This window comes from Myotis brandtii, unplaced genomic scaffold, assembly GCF_000412655.1.
Source record: "Myotis brandtii unplaced genomic scaffold, ASM41265v1 scaffold374, whole genome shotgun sequence".
In the NCBI taxonomy this organism is placed as follows: domain Eukaryota; kingdom Metazoa; phylum Chordata; class Mammalia; order Chiroptera; family Vespertilionidae; genus Myotis; species Myotis brandtii.
This window is the reverse complement of record NW_005364372.1, coordinates 2,486,241-2,512,460: the sequence shown is the minus strand read 5'-3', so window position 1 is coordinate 2,512,460 and position 26,220 is coordinate 2,486,241. Positions and strand designations below refer to the sequence as shown.

At 38.4% G+C, this 26,220-nt stretch overlaps 1 protein-coding gene across 1 annotated transcript in view; it reads left to right on the top strand.

The window, feature by feature from the left end:
• ABCB5 (ATP-binding cassette, sub-family B (MDR/TAP), member 5) overlaps positions 1-12,548 on the top strand; it is a 79,089-nt gene extending 66,541 nt beyond the window's left edge. Inside the window, exons 23-27 of the mRNA XM_005872301.2 lie at positions 4,901-5,057; positions 5,642-5,839; positions 7,645-7,851; positions 10,573-10,719; positions 12,305-12,548. Of these exons, the coding sequence (XP_005872363.1) occupies positions 4,901-5,057; positions 5,642-5,839; positions 7,645-7,851; positions 10,573-10,719; positions 12,305-12,502 (907 nt within the window). The 3' untranslated portion in view covers positions 12,503-12,548. The remainder of the gene's footprint in view (positions 1-4,900; positions 5,058-5,641; positions 5,840-7,644; positions 7,852-10,572; positions 10,720-12,304) is intronic.
• Positions 12,549-26,220: the final 13,672 nt, after the last annotated feature.

Sequence of the window (26,220 nt, the reverse complement as noted above, 5' to 3'; positions counted from 1 at the left end):
CCTTCTGTCTCGTATAATCATTTCCCAGGTCTCTGCCAACTTGCCTCTTTCTTACCATCCAGGCCTCTGCTCCTAAGTGCATTCTTCAGAGAGACTTATGCTGATGGCCCTAAGTAGTCCCCTTGCCTCTCCTCATCATCACTCTCTATTCTATTACCATGTTTTATGTATAACACTTATCACTATATAAAATTACCTTTTTTGTTCCCTATTTATTGACTGCATAGACTGTAAGCTCAGGGAGAGCAGAGCTTAACCTGTTTTGGTCACTAATGACCAAATGTTGCCCTAGAACCAAAAACAAAAGCTTGGCACATAGTAGGCACATAATAAATATTTATTGAATAAATGACTAAATCAAAAATAAAAGAGGAAATTTAGACTGCATAATTAAGCAGTCTAGTCATTCCTGGAAATGTGCTTCCAGAGTCAATGTTTTCACATTACTCCTGTTTTTTCAGATTCTTCTATTTTTCTTCCCTTCTATATCCACACGTCTAATACCAGGTACTTTGGTAGCAGGACTGGGTCTAAGTCAAAGACAACTATTTATATAAAAATAGAATGTTTGTAATTGGGAGTCTACTTCTACATACTGAGATTTGTTTAGATTAAAACTAAGTAAAGAATGTTCTTAGTTAAAGGATGATACAACCTTGCCCTGGCTGATATAGTTCAGTGGTTAGAGCATTGGCTGAGTTCCCCAGTTGCCAATTGATGTATCTCTATTGATACATCTCCATCTCTGTTTCCCTCTCTCTCCTCTCTCCTCTCTCCTCTCTCTCTCTCCCTCTCTCTCTCTCTTTCTCTCTCTCTCCTCTCCCTCCCTCCCTCTCTCCTTCCCCCCCCTCCTCCTCCTCCTCTCTAGGGCTCTCCCTCTCTCCCTGCCACTCTCTCCCAAAAAAAAAAAAAAAAAAAAAAAAAAATCAATGGAAAAAATATCCTCGGGTGGGGATTAACAAAAAAAACAATCATACAACCTCAACATCATGCTGATCACTATCATGCCTGCAAGTGAAATCAGGCAGGATGTTTCTTGAAAAGGGCCTATGAAGATGCCAACCATTCTGTTCATATGATAATCACGATAACAACAAACCTTACTTAAGTATTAAGGATTTTTCATGCATTATCTGACTAGTCTTCTCAACTACCTTGTGAAATGTTATAATGCCCATTTTACAGATGGAGAAAATTAAGACTCAAGAAGGAAATTACCTAACTTGCCCAAAGTCACTTAATCAGCAAGTGGCAGAGCACAGACTTTAGTTCATGATTCAACATGACAGAGGCTTTGCTTGGTAGACATTTTTTATTATCATCATTATGATTACTATTGTTACTAATTCTGTAGACAGTTTTGCATAGAATCTTTCTGTAAAATTATATTTTTAAAAACTTCTTGTTTAGTTTTCTGAACATTTGAATATCTAGGACTGGACTGATTCTTAACATAAGTGGAACAAGTAACTTGTTTAATGTTATTTTATGACCCTAAAATACAAGAGAATCAAAAGGCTCCAATACAAAAATTTCTTCTTCTTCTGGTGTACCACATTTCATGAATTACTTCCATTAAATTCATAAAAAGGTTAATTTCTAGAGACAAGCATTTTAGCTCTCAGAACATATATAGAATGTTAACATAAGAGTAATGATTAATGAACACTATCACATTGGTATTTCCCAGTGTCCTGAGGAAAGAAGCAGGGGGCTATCTGAGCTAAGGCAACTAATATCACATTTTGAGTTTCAGACAACCAGTCTACAGACAAAATAAGGATACCCATACTTTTATAGTATGGGCAAAGGAGAGAGTCTCTGGGAAATATGGGTACATGGCTGTGCAAAAAATGTGAACAGATGAGGTTTGTCTTCAACATCAAAGTCTCCAATCTTCTTAGAAACCCAATGTAGCCACCAACTACCATGAATATGTCACAAGTGTCTCTTTAGATACACTAAATTACACCTGGCCTATTAGACTGTGCCTTCCAGAATCTAGGGTGATAGACACAGCTTTCTATCTAATCAACTAACTGAATGGAAGAGATTACAAAGAAACTCCCTCCTACAGAATCCTCCTTAAGTAAAAAGAACTTTGTGTCATTCTCTAAATCAACAGTGTCCTAACTCACCAATCATGGAGCTGATTAAAATGCAGTCATCTGAAGCTCCCCCCACAAATCTAACCCAGATATTTGTAGATCTGGTATAGAGCCAGGAATCTACATTTTACCAAATATTCAAGATTATTCTGAGGCACAGAATCTGAGGATCACACTTTCTTTAAGAAATAGGGGTATGGGACCCTAGCCAGTTTGGCTCAGTAGATAAGAGTGTCAGCCTGTGGACTGAAGGGTCCCTGGTTCAATTCCAGTCAAGGGCACATGCCTTGGTTGCGGGCCCGATCCCCAGTGTGGGGCATGCAGGAGGCAGCTGATCAATGATTCTCTCTCATCATTGATGTTTCTATCTCTCTCTCCCTATCCCATCCTCTCTGAAATCAATAAAAATATATTTTAAAAACATTTTTTTAAAGAAAGAAATAGGCCCTAACCAGTTTGGCTCAGTGGATAGAGCATCGCCCTGCGGACTGAGGGGTCCCAGGTTCAATTCCAGTCAAGGGCATGTACCTTGGTTGCGGGCACATCCCCAGTAGGGGGTATGCAGGAGGCAACTGATCGATGTTTCTCTCTCATCGGTGTTTCTAACTCTCTATCCCTCCCCCTTCCTCTCTGTAAAATATCAATTATATATTAAAAAAATAAGTTACAGGATAGAGCACCAAAAAAAAAAATTAAAAAAAGAAAGAAAGAAAGAAATAGGGGTATGGGGACTGAATCCCAGCCTGCTCTCCATAGTTGCTTAAAACCTTAGGGATTTTTTTGGCCACTACCAGAAACCTCCTAGAATTATATAAAAATTGGGGAAGTCATATTCTAGTTTATTGTTAAATATAAAGATGTTTTATTCACCCTATAAAATGAGAATGTATTGTCATGATTTATAGCTATAAGGATGGATAAGTTGTCTCTCTTTTAGAAATAATAGTGTGCCTTAAAGGGAGATGCATAAAGGGAGTTTTAACAGCAGAATCCTTTGATGTGCTCATAATATGTTTATCAGCATGGCTAATATCAGCCTTAACTTTTTCCTCCAAAAAAAAAAAAACAACAAAGTGGGGCAACATACATTTTCTATGGTAGAAGCTCTCTTTATCTCTGTTGTTATAGAAGTTTCTCTCAGATGAGCTTTTTTAAAAGGTGATTCCATTTTCACTTTGCTGCCTTGCAACAAATGCACAGGCATTTAGACCAGGGGTCCTCAAACTACGGCCCGCGGGCCACGTGCAAATACAAATATTGTATTTGTTCCCGTTTTGGTTTTTTACTTCAAAATAAGATATGTGCAGTGTGCATAGGAATTTGTTCATAGTTTTTTTTTAAACTATAGTCCGGCCCTCCAACGGTCTGAGGGACACTGAACTGGCGCCCTGTTTAAAAAGTTTGAGGACCCCTGATTTAGACAATCTCTTGTTTAGGTTCTCATACACATATATGTTTAGTAAAACTCTCCCCTCTGCCTCTGTTAGCCCAGGTAACACTTTTGACTCACTTCCTTATAATTGTGCACACTTTGAAAAATACAAAATAATTTTCTCCTCTCTGATTTTTAGTTTCTAGCTGACTTGCCCTTTGCAATATAGTTTAGAAACCATTATTGTCTAGCAGAAGTTTCTGTAACTCTTCATACCCCCACTACTGAGCTTTCCTCTCTGTTTCTCCTATGCTATACGTATTAGCAGGAAGCTAAGTAGAGCACATGGCTAAGAAAGAATCAAGGCCAAGACAGCCTTCAGTACAGTAGGAATAAAAGCCACAGTTTTGAAAACTGCCTGAGAGACAGAGCCAGGCCGCTTTCGTATTGTGGCCTCATCCTCCAAAAATCCAAGTTCAGTTCCTGACAGGAAATCATATAAGACTTTGAATAGTCAAAGTCTTTACTGACCCAAACAGGCAGGTTTTCAATAAATATTGATAGTTGGTTGATAGCTTGAAATAATAAGGGGTAAAGATGCAAGCTAGGCCTTCACCACCATCTTTGCTCTGCTAGGCTTGGAAGCCCTGGAAGAACTGTGAGTTATCGTTGCAATCAGGAAAGTAACCTTAGTTAGCTAAAACAAGGAGAACAGGAAAGCCTTCTTTTAGTGTTCACTGCAATGGCAGCCACCCAACTCCTGCCCTCCCCAGAGATTATCCAGAGGAGAGGAGGAAGATAAGAAGTCTAAATAGAGGGATCAATGACTGAAGGGATGTAAAGGAGACAAATCAAGGGAGATTTGATATTTAGGGCCTTCTGAAGATGCTAATACGGGAAACAAGTGATAACAAACTCCAACAAGCAGACATTTAGAGTTCAGGCCAGCTTTCCATTCCAAACACCACCATGTAAGGGAAAGCAATGAACAAGGAAGTTCAAGTTCCAGTCCTACAGTTTCACAGTTATGTGACCCTAAGCAAATGGCTCGATTTCTTTAGGCTAGAGTCTCTTCATTTGTTAAAAAGTTATATGAGTTCCTGCCCTCCTTATCTCCTAGGTGATCAGATGGCATCACTTATATGAAAACATTCACTAGTTAGGACCTTTGATCTGTGTCTCTTATCTGGAAGAGAAACTTTTAAGATTACCTGAACTTCAAAGGTTATTGTGATGTACAAAGCAAGGGACAATAACTATGTGGTAGAAAATTACAAGAAAGATCCTTATTGGGCCTTCAGCATTAGTGGTGTTGTCTGGGTCAAAAGATGATATTCCTGTGCCTGCTTTTTCCTTTACTTTTAGAGCTCCATTGTTTGAAATGAACCTAACTAGATTCAAATGCTTTGTCTTTTGATAGAGTTTTTACTGCAATTGCATACGGAGCTATGGCCATTGGAGAAACACTTGCTTTGGCACCTGAATATTCGAGAGCCAAATCCGGGGCTGCACATCTGTTTGCTTTATTGGAAAAGAAACCAACTATAGAAAGCTATAGTCAAGAAGGGAAAAAACCAGTAAGCACAACTGTGATTTTAAATGTCCACTTATTGCCGAAACCGGTTTGGCTCAGTGGATAGAGTGTCAGCCTGCAGACTGAAAGGTCCCAGGTTCGATTCCGGTCAAGGGCATGTACCTTGGTTGTGGGCACATCCCCAGTGGGAGGTGTGCAGGAGGCAGCTGGTCGATGTTTCTCTCTCATCGATGTTTCTAACTCTCTATCCCTCTCCCTTCCTCTCTGTAAAAAATCAATAAAATATATTTTTTTAAAAAATAAATAAAATAAATAAATAAATGTCCACTTATTGTTCATTGTCCATATTAAGCTAATCTCTAGACTGGACTGTGTCTGGGTAGTGAAGCTGAAGGAAACCTGGGCTTTTAAGCAACTTTGTGAAGTCCAGTAGTGAAGACAACAAGAAGCGCAGATATAAAAATCTAAACAAAAGTAACAGAAACCAGTGCGCAGTCAGCAGCTCCACAGAGAGGAATATGATGTTTAAAATTAAAGTAGTATGGAAACATGTTCAGTTTTCAGAAGGTGCTAAGTCAATGTGCTATGTGTTACAACTTTTCTAAACACTGCCAACTTTCTTCACAGGACATATGTGAAGGGAATATAGAGTTCCGGGAAGTCTCTTTCTTCTATCCATGTCGCCCAGATGTTCTCATCCTCCGTGGCTTATCCCTCAGTATTGAGAAAGGGAAGACAGTAGCATTTGTTGGGAGCAGTGGCTGTGGGAAAAGCACTTCTGTCCAACTTCTGCAGAGATTTTATGATCCCATGAGAGGACAAATAGTAAGTCTTAATTTAAATACAACTTATCTGGGGATTAATGGTGCTATTCTTAAACGTTCTCTTGGGCTTAAGTATCATCACTGGTTTGGGTAGGGCAAACAGTACAGTAGTTAAAAGAAAGAAAAAAAACTATCCCTTAACTAAAAGGACAAGCAAACCAATAATAGGAATGATGGATAGGACTTTGATGCTAAGTGTAAAGACCCAAAGATTCTTCAGCCATTATGGCGGTAGAAATTTTCATCTTATAAGCCATGGAATTCTTTTAAAATACAGGTGTTGGAGGACCGGCCTAATATCCATGCCCGGGCTCTTTATTCGGTTCCGGTTTAAGACAGAGGTAATAGTTTCCTCTGCCTCCCTGGCTCAGGCTTTTTGCTGTTCCCACTGACCATCTTCAACCCTTCCACCTCCAATTCCCAAAACTTTGTGCATGATTAGGGCTAATCTGAATCAGTTCTATTAAGTCCTGCAATCTGATCTCAAAAAAAAAATGCAACCTCTCCCTCCTTTGAACTCCAAAGACTGTTTTTCTCAGCTGGGACTTTTCTTCCTCACAGTATATTCAGGTTTTCACTAATCCTCTCCCCGCAACCACCACCACATTACACACATACACAAACACAACCTCCTGTTCTGCCTCTTTCTTCTCACAACAAAGCATAAGCCTCTAAAAGTCAGACTTCTATCAGTCCTTATTAGTCCTATTCTCTTGCAATTTACAGTCTTTTCCCCATCACAGATTCTCAATGACTGTTTGCAAAATGGAATGGTCTAAAATGGCTCCCTTTTTACCAATAAGTCCACAATGAGTACTAGTATTAGGTACCACTCATCTGTCTGCACATAGCACATGACACGCCCTCCTTTAAAACCCCCAATGGTTTCCCATCACAGTTAGAGTAACCCATAGTCCATAGCATCAATCAAGGTCCTTAATGATCTGGCACCTGCCTCTCTCTCCAAACTCCTTCCCTATCACCCCACCCCCCACCCCAGCTCATTGTACACTGTGTGTCTATGTTCTTTAAACTTACTTATGGGTCTTTGATCTTCCATGTTAGAATGTTTTTACTCTTCTTTGCTGGCTCCTTCTCATCATTCATGTCTCATTCTAAATGCTACTTTTAGGTAGGGCTTTTACATAACCCCATAGAAAATAATGCATCCACCCACACTCATCCCACATCCTCAGTCATTCTCTCTCCCATTATCCCTTCTTTATGACACTTTCTTTTTCTGGTTTGAGTTGTTAGTGTGTTTATTGCCTGCCTCTCTCCACCAGAATATAAGGTGCAGGAGGGCAAGAACTTTGTCTTATTTACCACTATTTCCCTGGTGCCTAAAGAGCCCCCTCACAGAGTAGGTTGATTGATGTTATATGGACATATAAACAAACATGGCTATGTGCAAAATGACATATTTCTACCTGTGGGCTACTATATCAGTCATACTCTCTTTCTGGGCTTTAATAAAGTGGGGTCCTGTTACAGTGGAGGTTGGTCATTTTCCACATGACTTTAGTACAGAGCAGCAGGCTCTACTCTAGACTCTGGGTAGGTCTCTAGAATATATGGCCATTCCTAGAAATGTCAAGTAAGTTTAGGAGTTGGCATTTTAGTCATTTACTTGCTGTCCGCTTGTATGAGACATGTGATTTATGAACCTTCCTTGGGTAACATTATACTACTAAATAGCTTGAATGCCTAACTTGCTTGTTATGATTTGTGTGTTTGAATACAGTGAACTGTAACATGATACAGTGTTGGATCTTCACATACCATTCTCCATTCTGGTTTTGGCAGCTATTTGATGGTGTGGATGCAAAGGAATTGAACATACAATGGCTTCGTTCCCAAATAGCAATCGTTTCTCAAGAGCCTGTGCTCTTCAACTGTAGTATTGCTGAGAACATCGCCTATGGTGATAACAGCCGTGTTGTGCCATTAGATGAGATAAAAGAAGTAGCAAGTGCAGCAAATATCCATTCTTTTATTGAGGGTCTCCCTGAGGTAAGAAAATATCTGAAATCTTGAACTTCAAAGCAGCTAAATTAGCCTAAGTAGTTCAGTGAGGTGAAATGGTTGTTTTACGTGCTCCTTGTGTTATACAATGTATTTATTACCAGCATCTAATGTAAAGTTATATGTAAAAGCAAAGTTTGAAATTTTTATGTGACTGTTTTTCCAAGACCAGACTATTTTAATATTCACTGAATTAATATGTATTATTATTCTTCCTCACAGCAACTAGAGGGATCCTTTTAAAACATTAGTTTTTATGTTGAAAACAATCCTGGTTGAAAGCTTCTTAATGGTATCCCATAACACTTACAATAAAGTCCAAATTCCTCATGTGACTGGTGAGGCTTTCTGTGACCTGGCCTCTCCAGCTCCTTCCTCACCATGTGCTGGCTCTGCTCTAACCACACTGGCCTCTTTTCTGTCTCATGAACACGTCAAGTTCTTTCCTACCTCAGGACCTTTGCACTTGTTTTTTCTTCAGCTGGGATCTCCCTTCCTCTGGCTCTTTGCAGAACCAGCTGCTTAACTTTCAAGCTCTTTCAAATGTCACCTTTGTAGACACCTTCCTGGACACCTTATATAACCTTTGGGGATCCGGGAGGGTGAATATCAGGGAGTTGATTTGAAGTGTGGTAAGGGTAATACATCTGTGGTGTATGCCATGCAGATGACCTTTAGGCATTTGGAAATATCAACCTGGAGCATGGGAGATGAGTTGCAACACCACCTTGGTCTTAAGGCTCCTATGAGAAATAGACCAGGTGTAGATGCCCCATAGTCCCCACAATAACATACAGTGACAGCTCAGTGAAGCCACATCATGGCTTCTTGAATAGGACTTTGACCACTGGAACCACCCTGCAATTCCACCCCAGGGCCCCCGGGGATTTTCCGGAATGCAACTGATTTAGGATTAGATCTTTTTTATGTTCCCACCAGGACCCAAGTAGCTTTTAGCCCCAGGTCCGTATTAAGAAGCCATTGCCCCTTCATCTCATAAAACAGGTGATTTCAGGGCATTCACCATCTCAGTGTTTGCCAGAAAATCGATTTATGTTTTCGGTTTAAACAGGAAAGAATGGAACTCTATGATTCTTCATTAAAGAACAAAACCGTCAGTTTAAGTATCTGAAAATGTTTTTGTATATCTACCTTTATATCTACATTTATAATCTGTTCTGACTATGATAGGCAAAAACAACTGAATTTGATTTTCATCCAATTCTTTCTTGAGACTTACATTTTCCTATAATCCAGAGAAGGCCAAAAATGCAAAGTGATTTCTAAGCTAGTCTTGTACCTTCTTCAGCTACATGGAAAAATCCATGTACAATTTAAGTGAGACTAGTTAAAAGAGCTACAACCCCATTATCATTCCCCATTCTCTGTTTTTGGTTTGAGGTTAGATCTCTAATTTAGATGGGGATTTTGCAGTGTGTGGAAATTAATGACACAGTTTTTTCAGGTTACCCTACCCTATAATTCCAAATTTTACAAAATACCTTTTAGGAGGAAGGGGTCCAGCCTGCTGGCATTCCCAGATAAAATCTCAGAGGAGATAGTTGAAGTCTGTTTTCTTTGTACAGCATTTCACTTCAGAAAAAACACTTTCACTGAGCTTTAGTAATTCAGACATCCATTGTTTGATATAAAGAAAGCAACTGTGCATTTTAAATTAAAAAAATGAGTTTTGAATGAAGTAGACACATTTATCATAAGGCTGTGACATAGGCTCTCTCAATACCAGCTTTGCCCCAGTCAGATGTGAATGGAAAGGCAATTGATTCAAGCATCGCCATGGCACCAAGACAAAATGAACAGCATATAATCACATGTTGCATCTTCTCTGTGGTGCGGCTACAGGATCCACCTTTAGAAGGCCGTACACTTGGACTTGCCTTCCAGTAGAACAGATCCATCCTCCTATTGAATACCATAGGCGTGTATTTGTTAGATAAATGGCAACCACTACTAGAAAGCAGTGTGAAACCCTGGAGGGAAGAAGAGCCAAAAGGACAATCTAGAAAGCAAGTAGGAGGCTGCTTTCACCAACTGAACTGACCACTCGTGATTTAGCAGACTCCAAAGGCTGCAGGATATGAGAAATTCCCTTTGCCCATCTATAGAGGGACACACTGGAGAAGGGTAATTCATTCGTAAGTGGGAGAGCTGTGGAAACACTGTGAAGTGCTAAATGTCACTATCAAGATGCCAACCTAACTTATTGCCAGGCAGCACCCTGACACTGAGTACAGCATCCTGGCATCTGAAGAGATATGCCTGTAGAAATGTAACAAGAGCTAAAATGAAAGGACCCAATAATTTCCTTGTGTTTAGATACTTTAAATCATGTTGACCTGAAAATAGAAGGTAATGTAACTTAATGGAAAAATATTTGTGTGTACTTGGAACTTTTTTTTGCCAATTGTTTTTTCTCTTATGCTTTAATTCAAACAATTCCTTTGTAGGAGCATAATGGCAAAGGTCTGTTGCCTGTGACTAGATTTGATATGTAAATGAATGGTCGTGTTTATTGCTGGTTTAGCATTCATTTGCAACAAAGCACAAGAATATATTTCAGTACCTGTTGGGACACAAATTTTCCAGAGTAGCAAAATTTGAAATATTTAGATGGTTCTCAAATATTTAGTTGCCATGCTAATTTAAATAACCAAGCCTTACTTTCTTAATTGCATGTTCCTGTAATAGAAATACAACACACAAGTTGGACGGAAAGGAACACAGCTTTCTGGCGGCCAAAAACAAAGACTAGCTATTGCAAGGGCTCTTCTCCGAAAGCCAAAAATTTTATTGTTGGATGAGGCCACTTCATCCCTTGACAATGAGAATGAAAAGGTAACATCCTCTTTTTTCATCTCAGAATATAATATCACATATGAGAGTGAATAATCATGGGAAAAAATAAAGGTCAGTTTAGAGAAAGAAAGGCCTGGAGATAACTGTAGTCATAGGGTCACCAGTTCTAATTATGGTTAGAGGCTGGTGAAGAGATGGGGGAAGTGGGAGGGAGTTGGGACACAGGGCATCTCATGTTCTAGAAAGGTGTTCTCTTTGAATTTGTCTCATTATCAAAAAGAGGGTCCCGATACTTGAAATGTTTCTCCATTCAAAGAAAAAGCACAAGAAAATTAACTTTCCTATTCTGTTATTAGTCCCATAAAGCCAAACAAATTAATAAGGCAATCTACCTGTGTAACAGAGTGCTCTATACTGCAGTGTGTGAGCCTGCTAGTTACTCCACCTTCTATAATTAGCTTAGTTTGGGAAGGAAACAAGGAAGCAAACACATGTGACAGACCCATACTGCAAACTCCTTCAGATGTTTAATTTTGCTATGTCCTTGTCCCCTAGTAGTTTCTTACACCTATTAGGCACTTATTTGTTAAATGAACATTGGTCAAATAAGAGATAATCATTAATACAGGGTAAGGCAAAAGTAGGCTTACCGTTGTTCATATGGAAAATAATACAAGAATAAACTGTGTTTCCCATACTCACACCTGTAAACCTATGTTTGTCCTACCTTGTATTTATTGAGTACTCATTATTATATGCTGTCATCTCAAGCCTCATAGCAATTCAATGAATTAGATTATTTTATCATCATACTCATTTTACAGATTAGAATACTGAGGCTTAGAAAAGTTAAGTGACTTCCCTAAATTCTAATAGAGGCTGCCTGATCTAAGAACTCATGTGGTTAACCCCACTCAAATGCTGTTTGTAGATTATTATCATTCTTGATTTCCAAGGAGACCGTGTGTGATGAAAGAAAAACTTTTTTTATCAGATATCTAGGCTGTTATCTTGGATTCATCAGTTACTGGCAGTGTGACCTTGGTCAAGTGACCAGGGCTTTTCAAATCTCAGTTTACTCATCAGAAAAGTAAAAATACCCCCACCTTACAGGCTTATTGCAAAGATTTAAATAAGCTATCCATCATTTGAACATTTTATATATTCAACAAATATTGCTTTTTACCCTCCAGTCTCATTTCCTTTACACAGCCTTATAATCTCTTTGCAGCTAAGATGCTGTTTTAGTCAGGAAAGTTTTACAGATAATTTGACCCCCAAAAAATATATATACTATGAGAAGAAAGAAAGTAAATTAGATAATTCTACTTCCATAGAAATACACTTTCTGACTTTGAGTTTGGACCACTTACTTTTATATACAGATAACCATTTCATTTTTATTTATTGTCACAAAACCTTGTCCAATTAAGTCTTAAAATATCCATAATTGCTTTTTCTAGATTTCTATTGAGTAGGATGACTATTTCTCAAAGTAGGGCAACTTCCTTGGGAATAAGCAAATAAACCAAGAATGTTATTAGATTTCCTTAATTGGTTTGATTTGGGCGAGTTTGTTAGCATCTAATCTGAGCTGGTGATCACAAGGCCTTCTCTCTTCCAGGTGGTTCAGCAGGCCCTTGATCAGGCCAGTAAGGGGAGGACGTGCCTAGTGGTGGCTCACAGACTCTCCACAATACAGAATGCAGATCTGATAGTGGTTCTGCACAATGGAAAAGTAAAGGAGTGGGGAACTCATCAAGAGCTCCTGAGAAACCAAGACATATATTTTAAATTAGTAAATGCACAGTCGGTGCAGTGATGCTACTGGAGTTAGCACATGTTTTGATCTTTGTGTAATGCAAAGAGAGAGTACTTAGTAATCATGTGGCATGCTTTGATCTCTTTGACTGTATATATCATATCTAGAATCTGCTCTTCAAGTACAGACATGTTCTGTTTACATACCATCTTCTCTTCAGGTTTGTAAAAGCAAACAAGAATGTTCTAAACTCATCTGAGTGAGACAGTGCCTGTATGCTTCACTTGATAAAAATGCTCTAGCATACTTGCTTGTAAAGCAGCTTCTGCAAAGCAAATCTATTTTCCATTGACTTCTGCATAAAACTGGGAATATGTTCCAAAAGGGAAAATTTATCCAGTTAACTAAGCTGAAAGATTTTAGCAAAGAAAGTGTAAGATGTAGTTGGGCCTGTGGCATTACAGGAAAAAATGACTTTAATTTGGAATTTTCAGCATTTTGTAACACATATTAGAATACTTTGAACTAATCCTTTTCTTCAGACCTTAGGAATTTCTCTCATAATATCTCTCTCAGTGTTTCTGTCTTAATGAATGTCCACTGTTTCCAAAAAGTATTTCCCTTTGTTAGGGGGATAGGAGGATTACAATGTAAAATTTCTGACAAATTAGGTAGTTATTTCCACTTCATCAGTAAGTGAAATGCCTCACATGATCCACCCTGAATATTCCATTATCCTGAGTTTTGGGTTTGGCAGAATAAGTCACAGGCCTACCAGTGTATGAACACTTATTTACTTAAAATAAGAGCTACTTTTATTATGGGTGAACGATTAAAAATGCCTTTATTATTACTGAATCAAGTAAATTTGTTTAAATTTTATACATACCTTATTTTATGTATATATGATTTAAAAGTTCTGTATAAATAACAATATTGGTCATCTGAGTCGTGTTTTCCATTTACTTAAATATATAATTTCATCTAGTGACTTTATTTCTATTCTTAATTCTATTTCTTTTCATTTACAGTAACACTGCAGCCAGTCTCTCTAGAGTGCACTCTGTCAGTCATCCACAATCTTGTGGAGAAAATTAAAATGATGTATGTATTATGCCACTTTTTAAAATGCAAAACAAAGATAGGGTTGGGAGTTTGAGAACCAGATGTAGTGTTCAGAGGCATTGGCACTGAAAGCCTTATGGCCACTGTGCTATGCATGGTGGCTTCTCTTCCCAGAGAGGGTGGGCCAGAGGAAAGGGCCATGCGATATGACGTGCAGAAAGCCTCCGCAGGGGAACTGGGCTCTGGGTTCTAATCCCTACACTCTCCATCTAATTCATAGCCCTACTTAATTTTGATTAGCATTTTATTTAAAAAGATTCTAAAGGATGCTCTACAGGCAGCATTCTCTTAAATGAAGTCACTGCCTTCACTGGAATAAGCAAATATGCTGAGAATTGGGGTCCCAACAGCTTACCAGGATCTGTGGGGCTATCAGCTGATAAAGGCAGAAAGTAAGTGGAGGCCAGCTGCTTTTTAGGGACTGCCATTTTTAACAGTTTAAAATGCAGTACTGTTCTTAAATGGTTTTAAAATATGTTCTAATTAAAACATTGGTCTTAATGGAATAAAGCACCTGTCCCTAAGTTATTTCAACCAGCTATGGAATTATTTTGATGAGCTCAGAGTTTGAGGAAAACTTGTAATAATAATATTTTCAAAATGAACAATCATTTACACACACTTTATTGGTTTTATAAGTCTGACTTCTTAATCTTTATACTTTTTCTTAAAGGAGGGTATTCTATAACTGAAAAATAATCTAAATTAAGAATTGACATTTTTATCTTTAAAAACAACAAAGAAAATAGCAGATTTAAATCTAGGTTTTAAATTTTAAATCACTCATTAAAACACTTATAAGTTAATTATTAAATAATAATACATTAGGTTTGTAGTTCACAACTTGGTATTTCCTTAAGGGCATTAAGCAATGAAGGCCAGATTATTCAGGGCACCAAGTCAGTAAATTAAAGATATGTTGTCTTCTTAAAGGGCCTTGGATATAGTAGATGTTCAATACTAAATACTATGAGATTCACTTCAAAAAAAAACACAACTATCATAGCAAGTGAAATTATTGATACTAAAATGAGGCACACACATTTACTGAAAAGCAAACCTGGTGAGCTGCAAATAGTTTTTGCTTCAACAATCACATAGATTTCTCCACTATCCCAGTAAGCCAAAATGACATAAAGCAAAGAAGTAGCATTCATTTATATAGAAAAACCAGGCCCAACAATAACGTACCAATTCATACCAAATGCGCTTAATTACATTCAATTTTACACTAAGCATAACACCCTTAGAAAATGACATAAAGCAAAGAAGTAGCATTCATTTATATGGAAAAACGAGACCCAACAATAACGTACCAATTCATACCAAATGCACTTAATTACATTCAGTTTTACACTAAGCATAACACCCTTATGAGCTCTCTTAGGCTTTTCTAGTACCTTAGGACATATCTTGCTAACAGATGCACAAAATAAATCAAAATAATGCCCAGATCACAGTTCAAAGCCTTGGCCACTTGATGCTGAGATGCTGAGTGCGGTTCCGGAGCTTGGTGGTGCCACTCTCACTGCTCAATAAATGCTGAACACTAATTTTATAATAAACCTTTTTTTTGTAAAATTGAAAAACCTCTTCAGGTTTCTTTTGGAGAGAGAAAACAGATACTAATGTAGGTCTTTCCTAAAAAAAAAAAAAAAAAAAAAAAAAAAAAAAAAAAAAAAAAAAGTGGCGTAACGAGATTTCAGAAAGCAGGGATACCTGTATCACCATCTCCCTGATCATAGTATGATCAGTCATTGTCGACCATTGGATAATATACTTCTATTCTTGGCTAGCTTAAGTCCATAAAAACTTTTTCTCTCCATTCACATAGTAAATGTAATTTTAATTAAATTTTCATTTAATTTTTAGTCTTATCATAGTTCAAGTTGGTTTTATTTAATTTTGAAATAATTTGGTACTAGAGCATACATTGCCGAATTCACATATTGTCTTATTTCCCACAGGGCTTATCTAAATTATAATCCCCTAATCTTGAATACTTCCTGGTCTCAGGAAAACACTGATTTCTGCCAGTTATGATTCATGGTCTAATACTTATCCAGGTTGACCTCAATTTAAACTCGTCTAAGTATTCTTGCCCCCTGCTTCTCCTTTGCCTTTGAGTTTGGATATACAGTAGTAGCAATGGACACTAATGAAGCACCAGTTTAAAAAGAAAGTGGGGGGGAGTAAGGGGACCTGTAAATACCTGGCCTAGAAAACCCTAAATTCAACAAAAGGTAGTTCACCAGAGAGGTCAGGATCTATCAAACAGTCATCCTCTACATGTTAGCGGGTTACAGTAGCCTTCAACCATCACATCACATCTTATCCTTTGCACCACCTTCCTTCCTGGCGTGGTGGGGGGGGCTGTTCAGTGAGTCTAAAATAATTGCAACACCAATGAAAGTACCAGTGGAATAGAAAACATTAGGTAAGGATAAGGCATGGCACAGGTATTAGTGAAAAGAATAAAAAACAAACCCTACCATGTCACACCTGTTTTATAACTAACCCAGCCAGCCTACTTGACATCTTGCCACTCCTTAAAATAAGCTGTGCTGTGTTTTCATGTTAAGTCAACTTAGGTTATAGCTAATAACCTGGTTTTTAGTCACTATTATATGCATAGAGTGGCTTTGCATAGAGTAAAGCATAGAGTATGCACAGGTGCTTTGCACATGACCTGTTGTATAAAAATATTTCCTGTTAGCGTTGAGCTATGTATTCATTGTTTTAGTTTTGAGGTCTTATTCCAAGTGGGTTTGTGAAGTAGAATCATAAGAATTAGTCAAGGAAGGAAACTGGGAAAATTGAAGTAGAAGAATGAGGATAGAGTGATGGGGAGACATAGCTTTCAAGCCTTATTTCCTTACTATTAGCAATAATTACCAGAAATTTAAAAGTTTATTTAAAAGCCATTTCTTAGAAATAAAGTACAAATCACCAAACATCTCTGCATAGTACCTCAAGTAACACAACGTTATCTCTTTCTAGCACAACCACACTGATGAGACACGTATTACTTCCCTATTGTTGCTGTAACAAATTACCACAGACTTAGTGGATTAAAGCAACACAAATTTATCCTACAGTTCTGGAGGTTCAGAAGTTTAAAGTCAGTCTCTGTAGGCCCTGGGACCAAATCTCTTCCTTGTTCTTCCCAAACTTCTAGAAGCTGCCGTTGTTCTTAGCCTGCATCCCTCTGATCTCTGCTGCCATCATCACATCTCCATCTCTCTCTGGCCATGACTCAGCCTACTGCAAAGGCTACCCATTGAAACTCTTATTCCATAGAGAAGACAAGACAATTTTTCACACATTTGCATTGAGTAAAAGCTCAGAGAGAACCCTGAAAACACCCAGTCCAATGTCATCATTATAGGTTGATGAGAGAGCAAAAACCCACATTTCCTGCCTCCAAGTCCTGTACATTTCCATTGCAACCTTCTATCCTCATTGCTAAGCCAGGATTTATAATGCAATTGTCTCTCTCTCTCTTTACTTTTGCTGTTGGATGTGCTATTTTCTTTTACTCTGAGACTAGATTTATTAAGTAGAAGTTTATACTGAGTTCTACTTTCCTAACCTTAGTCTCTTTCCACTAAATAACTTTATGTGCAAGCAAGTAAAAACAGTATCCTTAATATTATAAATATATGTGTTTCACACACTTCTGATTTTTTAATTTCACACACTTTTTAATTTTTCTGAAACCATTTTAAACTACTGCTTTTAATGAGAGCTAACATTTTTTTTTGGTAAAATTTCCCACACAGGCTTGAGATAAGCACTTTATGTACATTATTTCTTTAGTCCTCACATCAACTTTATAATGGCACATGTTAATATTATCTCTCTTTAAAGAGAAGAAAATTGAAGCTTAAGGATATTAAGTAACTTGTTGGGACTTGGACTCTGGGATGCATATCCTTGTCTAACTCCGAAGCCTTCATTCTCAATCATAGCATCAAGGACCTCTTTCTAAAATTTATTCAGAAAGATGTCTGGCTGAATTGAGAGCACAGTCACTGCTCACAGGAGTACAACAGGTCAATGTGAAGATAAAACCAAACTTTGACAGCAGTTACATAGTCTAATAAAATTAATCAGCCACACCCTAAAAATACTCTCTACATTCACACCATTAGTACAAGATTGCATTCAGCCCAAGGTATGAGATCTATTTTTTCTTTAGAGTTTACTTACCTGTATAAGTGTTGTGGATTTGAACATTTTTTACATGGACAAAATTGCAGAAATATGAGAATTCCAAGCTAAAAAAATGTTTTAAAGAGGCATACTTTTTAGACAAAAAACATAGTATCTGTGATTATTATGTCTATGGAAATATACTGAAATATTTTAATTATTTGGGCATGTTATCTTAATGATTTATAATTATTAAGGTCAACTTTAATCCTATAAAAATTTTTTCTTTTTAAACTGCTTTAGTTTATTGAAACTTCAGAAAAACAAAAGTTAGACAATTTGGTGTGTGAATAACTGTAAATGAGTAATTACTGCTGCATTATTAGACTGAGGGAAAGAATGGTCTAGTACCATGGTCGGCAAACCGCGGCTCGCGAGCCACATGCGGCTCTTTGGCCCCTTGAGTGTGGCTCTTCCACAAAATACCGCGTGCGGGTGTGCACATACAGTGCGATTGAAACTTCGTGGCCCATGCACAGAAGTCGGTATTTTGTGGAAGAGCCACACTCAAGGGGCCAAAGAGCCGCATGTGGCTTGCGAGCCGCAGTTTGCCAAGCCTCAGTTTGCCGACCACTGGTCTAGTAGATGGATCTGTGTTTTTGTAAATGATGGAATGATGGAATGCTATTCTTTATAAGCCAAGAAAATTTTGCTATTGAATGGAGGTATTTGGTTTGACCATCATCAACTCTGTTACATCACAATAATCTATACATATAAAAGCCTAAGTGACAGGCTGACCATTTGACCGGTAGCTATGACACGCACTGACCACCAGGGGGCAGATGCTCAATGCAGGAGCAGAAACCATAGGCATGGAAACATGGAACAGATTGAATCTCAGAGGGAAGGAGGGAGGGGAGGGGGTGGGAAGAGATTAACCAAAGATCTTATATGCATACTAGAGGTCCGGTGCACAGATTCATGCACAGGTGGGGTCCCTCGGCCTGGCCTGTGTCCTCTCGCAATCCAGGACCCCTCGGGGATGTTGGAAAGCTGGTTTCGGCCCAATCTCTGCAGGCCAGGTCGAGGAATTCGTGCACGGGACCTCTAGTATATATAATAAATGGCTAAAATATTTTCTGCCCAATTGAGAGTCAAGAAGAGATTGTATAAAAAAAGATTGAAGTTGATTACCAAAGCATTGTGAATAATTGGAGAGAGAAGAAAATATTTGAAAACAACAAAATGTAATACACTACAGCAATCAATCAGCTTAGTACTGGAAGAAAAAAAAATATTCCACCATCAAATCTTCAGAAAACCTAAGAAAAGAGGTACAAATTTAAATTCCTAGTCCCATGGCCCCAATTCAGGTAGAATTACACCTTTGCCTACATTAGTTTCATAAATTCCTTTAGTCCCCAATTTCTTAGAGCTAAGACCCCTGAAAGGAAAGGGGTTAGTGAGTGATATATTAGCCAAAAATGAAGAGAAGATCATGGAGAATTAGAACAAGGTCAACAGGGCTCCCAAAAAATGGAGAAAGGAGAAAACCTCCAAAGTAACAAAGATAAATGCCTTCCATTATAAAATGGAGTTTTCCTGGTATTAGTTGTAGCAATAATAAGATTAATAATATTAAATAAGCTAGAACTGCTAAAAATAATTCTTATTCACTGAGTACTCATCTATCAGACACTGTGATTGAGACCTATAGGTATTAACTTACTGACAATAAGACACATCCCATTATTTTTCATATTTTATGAAATGGGAAAACTGAAGCACCGAGTAATTAAGGAACTCTCCCAAGGTCAAACACCAAGGAAATGACAGAATAGGCTACAACCCAGAAAATCTGACTCCATTGCCCACACTCAGCTGATCCATTCTCCCTCTACGATGGAATAGGAAATGCTAGGGTGCTTTGGAGTTGTTCACTTAGAAAGCAACTTGCTGTTTGCCTCCTCCTTACACTGAAAAAATACAAAGGTGGATAGTTTCTCTTTGGTTAACATTCTGGTGTGAAGCTGGATTTTTTTTCTACCCACACACATTCTGAAAAAATTCTCGTACAAAACCCAAGTACAACTTGGAAGGGTTAGAAATGCAGCTGGTCTGGCAGTTAGCAATTTTCCCCACTACTCTTCAGTCTCCCCTCCCTTCAGACACACACACAAGTGTAGGGGGAGATTAGGCCCCGGTATCAACATAGGTTGTCTCTCACTGTTGAATCATCCCTGTTATCTTTATTTTCAGGGTGTTTATCATAACGCTTTTGTTCTATTTGCCTCCCACTTGCTGGTGCATCATTCCTCTCTCTGGTTAAGATAAAAAAGAATCTTGATAGCTGTATCATGCTGAAACAAAGACAGATTCACAAATGTAGCTGAAAAAAAGTAGTGACATATACATTGGGCAAGTGTTGACTAAGGTGGAGTCATCAAAACTGGTTCAGGTTTACTTAACTATTCTGAGGCTCCTATTCATACAAATGACTTTGGGAATACTGTGAAATAATGCCTCAAGTAAAGCAATGAAAGTGGGGTGTTTAATGATTGACTATAACATGTTATGTATTGTCAGAAAGCCATTAATCTAGACAAAATTAAAACATTTGGCATGACCACTAGTAAACTATATCACAGAGCCAGCATATACAAAATAAGCAACAGAAGTACAAACATAACATTTTGATTATACACTTCTGAAATGTGAGGGTCAACAGTCTCATGTTTTTCTCTTATGTTACATATTTCAAGTTGCTCCTTCAGTAAGAATGGAATCTTCACAGAAACTCCAATCTGTCAGACAAGAGTTACCTCTTCTTTCTCCACGTTCATTTTTATCAAGGTAGATTATAGAGCCAAAGATAAGATACTTTATTTACTCCAGTAAAATTTTTCTAAAATGTGTGACATTTTAGTAGAAATACAAAATAAGGACTCAGAGGACCTCTAGCTCTAAATCTAAGGTCCAGTTACAGGCGGCAGGTGCTGATTGAAATGAATATATTTTTTAAGAACGATAGTCTGTATCAGAGTCTCAAAGGGACTTGTTAACAACAAAAAGGTTGAGAAGCATTGTGATAGACCAAATAAAAAACCTGTCTCTAAACCAAGTCACTTTATACAGAATTCTTGAATAAAAGTTGTAAACAGCCCTAACCGGTTTGGCTCAGTGGATAGAGCGTCGGCCTGCAGACTGAAGGGTCCCAGGTTCGATTCCGGTCAAGGGCATGTACCTTGGTTGCAGGCACATCCCCAGTTAGGGGGTGTGCAGGAGGCAGCAGATCGATGTTTCTCTCTCATTGATGTCTCTAACTCTCTAATCCTCTCCCTTTCTCTCTGAAAAATTCAATAAAATATGGTTTTTTAAAAAGTTGTAAACATGAGCATGGATAGAAATATTAATCAAGACTAGTAAGTGGTAACTTAAAACTTATTTTCTCTTTCACAGTATAGTTTTTAAAAGGCATAGGCTCTTGTCTCCTTTTTTTGGTGGGGGGAGTCTCTTTGTAGTTTTAGTGTGTTAAGAATGTCTTGTATATGATTAAAAGAAGAAAGAACTTTTCTAAATCTCTATTTACCACCATCAGTGAACTCTGGTGAAAAAAAAAATTATTGATTTTAGACAGAGAGGGATATGGAGACAGAGAAAGAAACATCCATGTGAGAGAAACAAGGATCAGTTGCGGCCCACACACACCCAGACAGGGACTGAACCCAGGACCAGGGCATGTGCTCCTACCAGCCAAGGCCATCAGTGAGCTCTCTTAGTTTGTTATACACAATAGAATATTTAAATTTACTTAATAATCGAGTAACTTTATTTGGAGAACAAACTAAATTAACCCCTGTCCCCTTGTAACAATTTGAGATAAAAATAGATAAGTCTTAATTCCCAGTAATATATTTACACTTGCAGGCCAGGCTTTAAATTATTTTAACACACTTTGAACATTTTAAAATTATAATACTATAATGCCTTCATATTGTTAAATATTTAGTTAATTTTAGAGTCATAAGGGCAGGATGATAGGGCGATTTTTATTTTTTTTCAAACAGTATTTTTTCCTTAAAGAAAGAATGCCAGAAATAAATTCTATTTTACAATTATAAGTTCTCAAATTATGACTGTGATTCATGATCACGCTCAAGGCTTATTTTTAACACAAAGTAGATAATTCAGTATTTGTTGATTTGATTTTTTAAATTTTTGAACAAAAGCAAATATTTAATGTAAAATAGCACTATAAGTTAAATTTTTATCTCTACAAAACTTCAGCTGAGGCTATATTAAAGATATGATCTAATGTGATATGATCTAATGAGTCCAATCTGCTCATATTTGTCAAATCATATTACCTTCATCCTAATCCAAAAACTTTTTATTCTAAGAAACTATATTTTAAAGACATATCCCTGAGGACTAGCTTTCCAGTAACTTACTAATTTAGTACATAGTCTCTGCATAGACAAGCTGACCATAAGAAGTTGACCAAAAAGAGGTCAACATTTTGCTAAGTTACACTCTACCACTGACAGATGTATAGTGCAACATGTATTGCCTTCAACTATTTTTAAAATTATATACCAATATTGATATCTTAGGGTTGACAAACATACCATTGTAATATAGGATGTTGACAATAGGGAAAACTACTAGAACTCCCTGTACTATTTTTACAACTTTTTGGTAACTCTAAAATTATTTCAAAATGAAAAGTTTAGTTTTAAAAAAATGAAGTAAAAGAAAAAAACCATATCACTACTTTTAGAGTGTTAAATAATAAGAGTAGTTCCAAAACTACTTCACAGACATAAATACCATTTCTGTAACAGGGGTTACTATTACTAGTATATCCTTCTTTTGAAACAAAAATTTTCTCTGGAAAACAACAGGTGAAATTTTGGAACACTTCACTGACTCTGACTTTCCTGGGTGTACATATGAAAACATTCCCGTGAACATGTCACTAAGCAGAATATGTTCACATTTAATGATTATGCCATATACTAAGTAAATTAAATCATATGCTTCCTGCAAAGTATATTCAACTAAAGAATATATAATGCCCAAGGTTGTTTTACCACTCTCTATTCATATTACCACATTTGCTTGTAATAATAAACTAAAATATGTCACTATTGAGGGCATGGGAAATATATATGTACCTTACTAGAACCATTGCAGTTTTAAGCCAAATATGTATTTATTGGGAGAAAGAACAAAACTTAGTTTGCTTAATAATGCCTACAAGAAGCTTATTTTCTTAAAGTTTGGAAATGTAATTTAATATTATGAAAATGATTGTTTTCCCCTAAATAGAGAATTCATATATGTATAAATTCTGTTAAAATGTATGTAATTTGTTGACATTTTTAAAACATCATTAAATTGATGCAAATGTCTTATAAATGCATTCCCACCTGCCACTGGGCTCCCTGCCCCCCACCCCCACCGCTTGCAAAGACCATTGTTCCTTAAATTGAAAGGGGAAAAAAACTGCTTATGCAAAAAAGAAAGAAAGGAAGCCAAAATAAGGACTAAGTATGTAAGAGAGAAATGAAGCATTGATCAGTGTAGAAGAATGAGCACAAAACTTCCTGAAGTGATGGGAAACCTGATGATAGGTTACCTGCATAATTAGGGACATTAAATTGGGTGCAAAATTGAGTAGTACAAATCCTTTAATTTCAGTTGAACTAGACAATCACCTGAACTTTTGAGGGGGGAGGTGAGTGGGGGGTGGACATCTACTTTCTTCTATTTCTGTGCTTAAAATGGAGTGGCTAAAAACTTAAAGCTGGAAGGATTGGTTACCCTCAAGAACATAAGGATAACCCCAGGTGAATTAGTGAGGTTTTTCCCAACATTCTCTTAGAGTGGCAAGGTGAAATGAACATAATGTTGTAAATCAGCTCATTGTTTGGGCCCTTTCAAATTAGTTGCCAAGAGAGGAGTGAAAACTTGATAAGCAGGCTCCAGTTTCTATGTGTTGATTTAGAAATCTTAAAGCTGTGGGAGCTCAATTTATTTAATGGAAGAAATTTAAAGGGAAGAAAAGTAAACAAGGAAAATGCTATGCAATGAAACTGATGTAAGCGGAGTATAAAGGGTTTTCTTTAAAAAGCAAAACAATAGAGTTCCACTGTGCTTTCAAATTAAACATTTAGATTTCTTTGATTTAAGTTAAGAGTCTGACTTCCTTTTGAGTTTCAAGATGTCATGGCCCATTGAAATATTCAAACTGTTGATGCTGTTTCTTATCTGTCTTGGGGGGGAAATGAAATATAAATAAAAATCTTAAAGGGTTAAGTCCACATTTCTCTAATAGATGACTATTTTGAATGAAACAGCAAATGCATTTTTTTTCCTTTTCCTTTTAACCTCATCCCCATGGAAAGTCTATTCTGAACTGCAAACTAGCTAAGTTCCGAACACTGATCCTGCAGCTTCAGGTCTTGACCCTTTTACTCGGGAATCAAGCAAGAGGAGTAATTCACCAAAATAAGTGAAGAGAGGTGGCAAGGCTAAGTCCGGGTATTTGGAGGCAAATCCCAGGAAATGTCTTTTTTTCCGGGAAAACAGGGCCCCAGCTTTCATCAATGTGTACTTTGTCCTGATAGGAATGCATACTTAAGCACCAGAGCAAATGTTGTTTTGCCCTCAAACAAGGTTCTTTAGTAGAGATTTTTAAAGTATTTCAAAACACAAATAAAACTTAAATGAAAAAAGTGACGCTAAACTGCTTTGCGGGGGTCAAGAAAGATGAGAACAGGGAAGGACTAGCTCATCTGCACCGAGATCTGAAAGACACTTGTAGCTTACATGGGAAGCTTCATTTAGCATTGAGCGACCAGGAAATTCTGTTCCTACTGATGGCGCAGTGGGAATTCCCACTCCAACAACCCATGAAATGTTACTGCATAATTATTCACCTTCGGAGGCCCATTAGAACTTATCAGCAGAGAAAGAAATTTAATTTAAACTCACCCTTCTGTGCTAAAGAATGACTGGGACAGAAGATCAAAGCGGGGAAACTTTGTCCTCCAGTGGTTTGCAACACCTAGGCCCAACAGGGTGAGAAAACAGGCATTCCAGCGCTCCCCGGCCTTCCGGACCGGGGGAGAGGGGTGGGGGCAGGGCTCCAGTCACCAGCAGAATTGAGGGAGGAGGGCCCTGGTGGCTCAGGAGCTCCTGGAGGCCTTCGTGCTTCTGTGAGCAGCTGCAGAGGCTTCGCATTGGAGGCCCTCACTTCAGACCAGATAGGTCATCCCCCTGACTTCCCCGCTACGGGGATCCCAGGCAGGGGAGTCTGTGGACTTAGCCACAGGCCAGCCATAGCTGGAGCCATGGCAGACGCAGGTGTGCAACTCAGAACACCCTGGACACAGGTGTTGAAGATGTTTATGCTCCTGCTCATCACAGGGTGCCTTAAATGCATACAGCTGGTGCAGGCACCACCATCGATAAGTGCTGAGTTTAATCTTTGGCACACCTCGAAGTACAAGTGGGACCATAGATCCACCCTGCACGATGAGCTTCTACAAGAGGGCCTACCTCCTAGAGGCGCCTGAGACAGGCACCAGAGAGAGCTTCACAGGAGCTAGCTTCTTCCTCACCTTCCTTCCTGAGCTCTAAAGGGAACCTTTAAAGGGAATATGGCGCTTATTTCAGACGGAGTTGATCCACCTCTCCTCAGATTGTCACCAGAATATAGGGCCTGGACAATGCTGCTAGCACCCCCCCATATGCCCAGCTTCCCACAGGGTCCCGAGGCAAGGAGGGAGAAGAGGAAGGCTTCCTAAGAGAGGTTATTGGGGTTTAGGTACAACGTGGTAAAGAAAAGTTGAGTTCTATTCAACAGGTACAGTGATCATACAGCTACAGTTATAAAATGCTCCGAGGTGGCTAGAGTGTTCTTTGATTCCCGAAATCAAAAAAGGGCAAAGATTTTCCACAGCCAATCACCCTTAATTTCGCTTCCTTTATAATAACAGCGTAGGAAAAGGTGTGCAAATTCCTTCCTTCGAGTCTGGCAAACCCATAATAAAATGACAATAAAACTTCCCACCGATGGAGGAGCCAGCACTTCGTTGAAGGCCTTGCGGGAGGGGAGGCAGACGCCAGTGAACTCCGCCGTTTGGACAGGAAGTTAGGGAGGCCAGGCAGTGGTCACTCAGGCCAAGAGAGAAGCCCAAACAAATTTGGGAAGAACAACCTTGGCCAGTCTACACCAGCAAGATGCAACGTGGGGAGTGCCACCCTGACAGGGTGAGACGGAGGCCGCAGGTCCCGGTGCTCACAGGATGGCCGAGGGCAGCGGCAGATGCTGGGGATTTGGAGAACCTGGGAAGGGAAGAGAAGGGAATCCTCCATCCCAGTCCCGCCCCGGGAGGCTCCCTGCAGGGATCCCCAGGGTGGGATCGCGCGGGGCCAGAGGCTGGGGAAGCGCAGGCTGGCCCGCATCGCCCGCCCAGGGCAGGCTG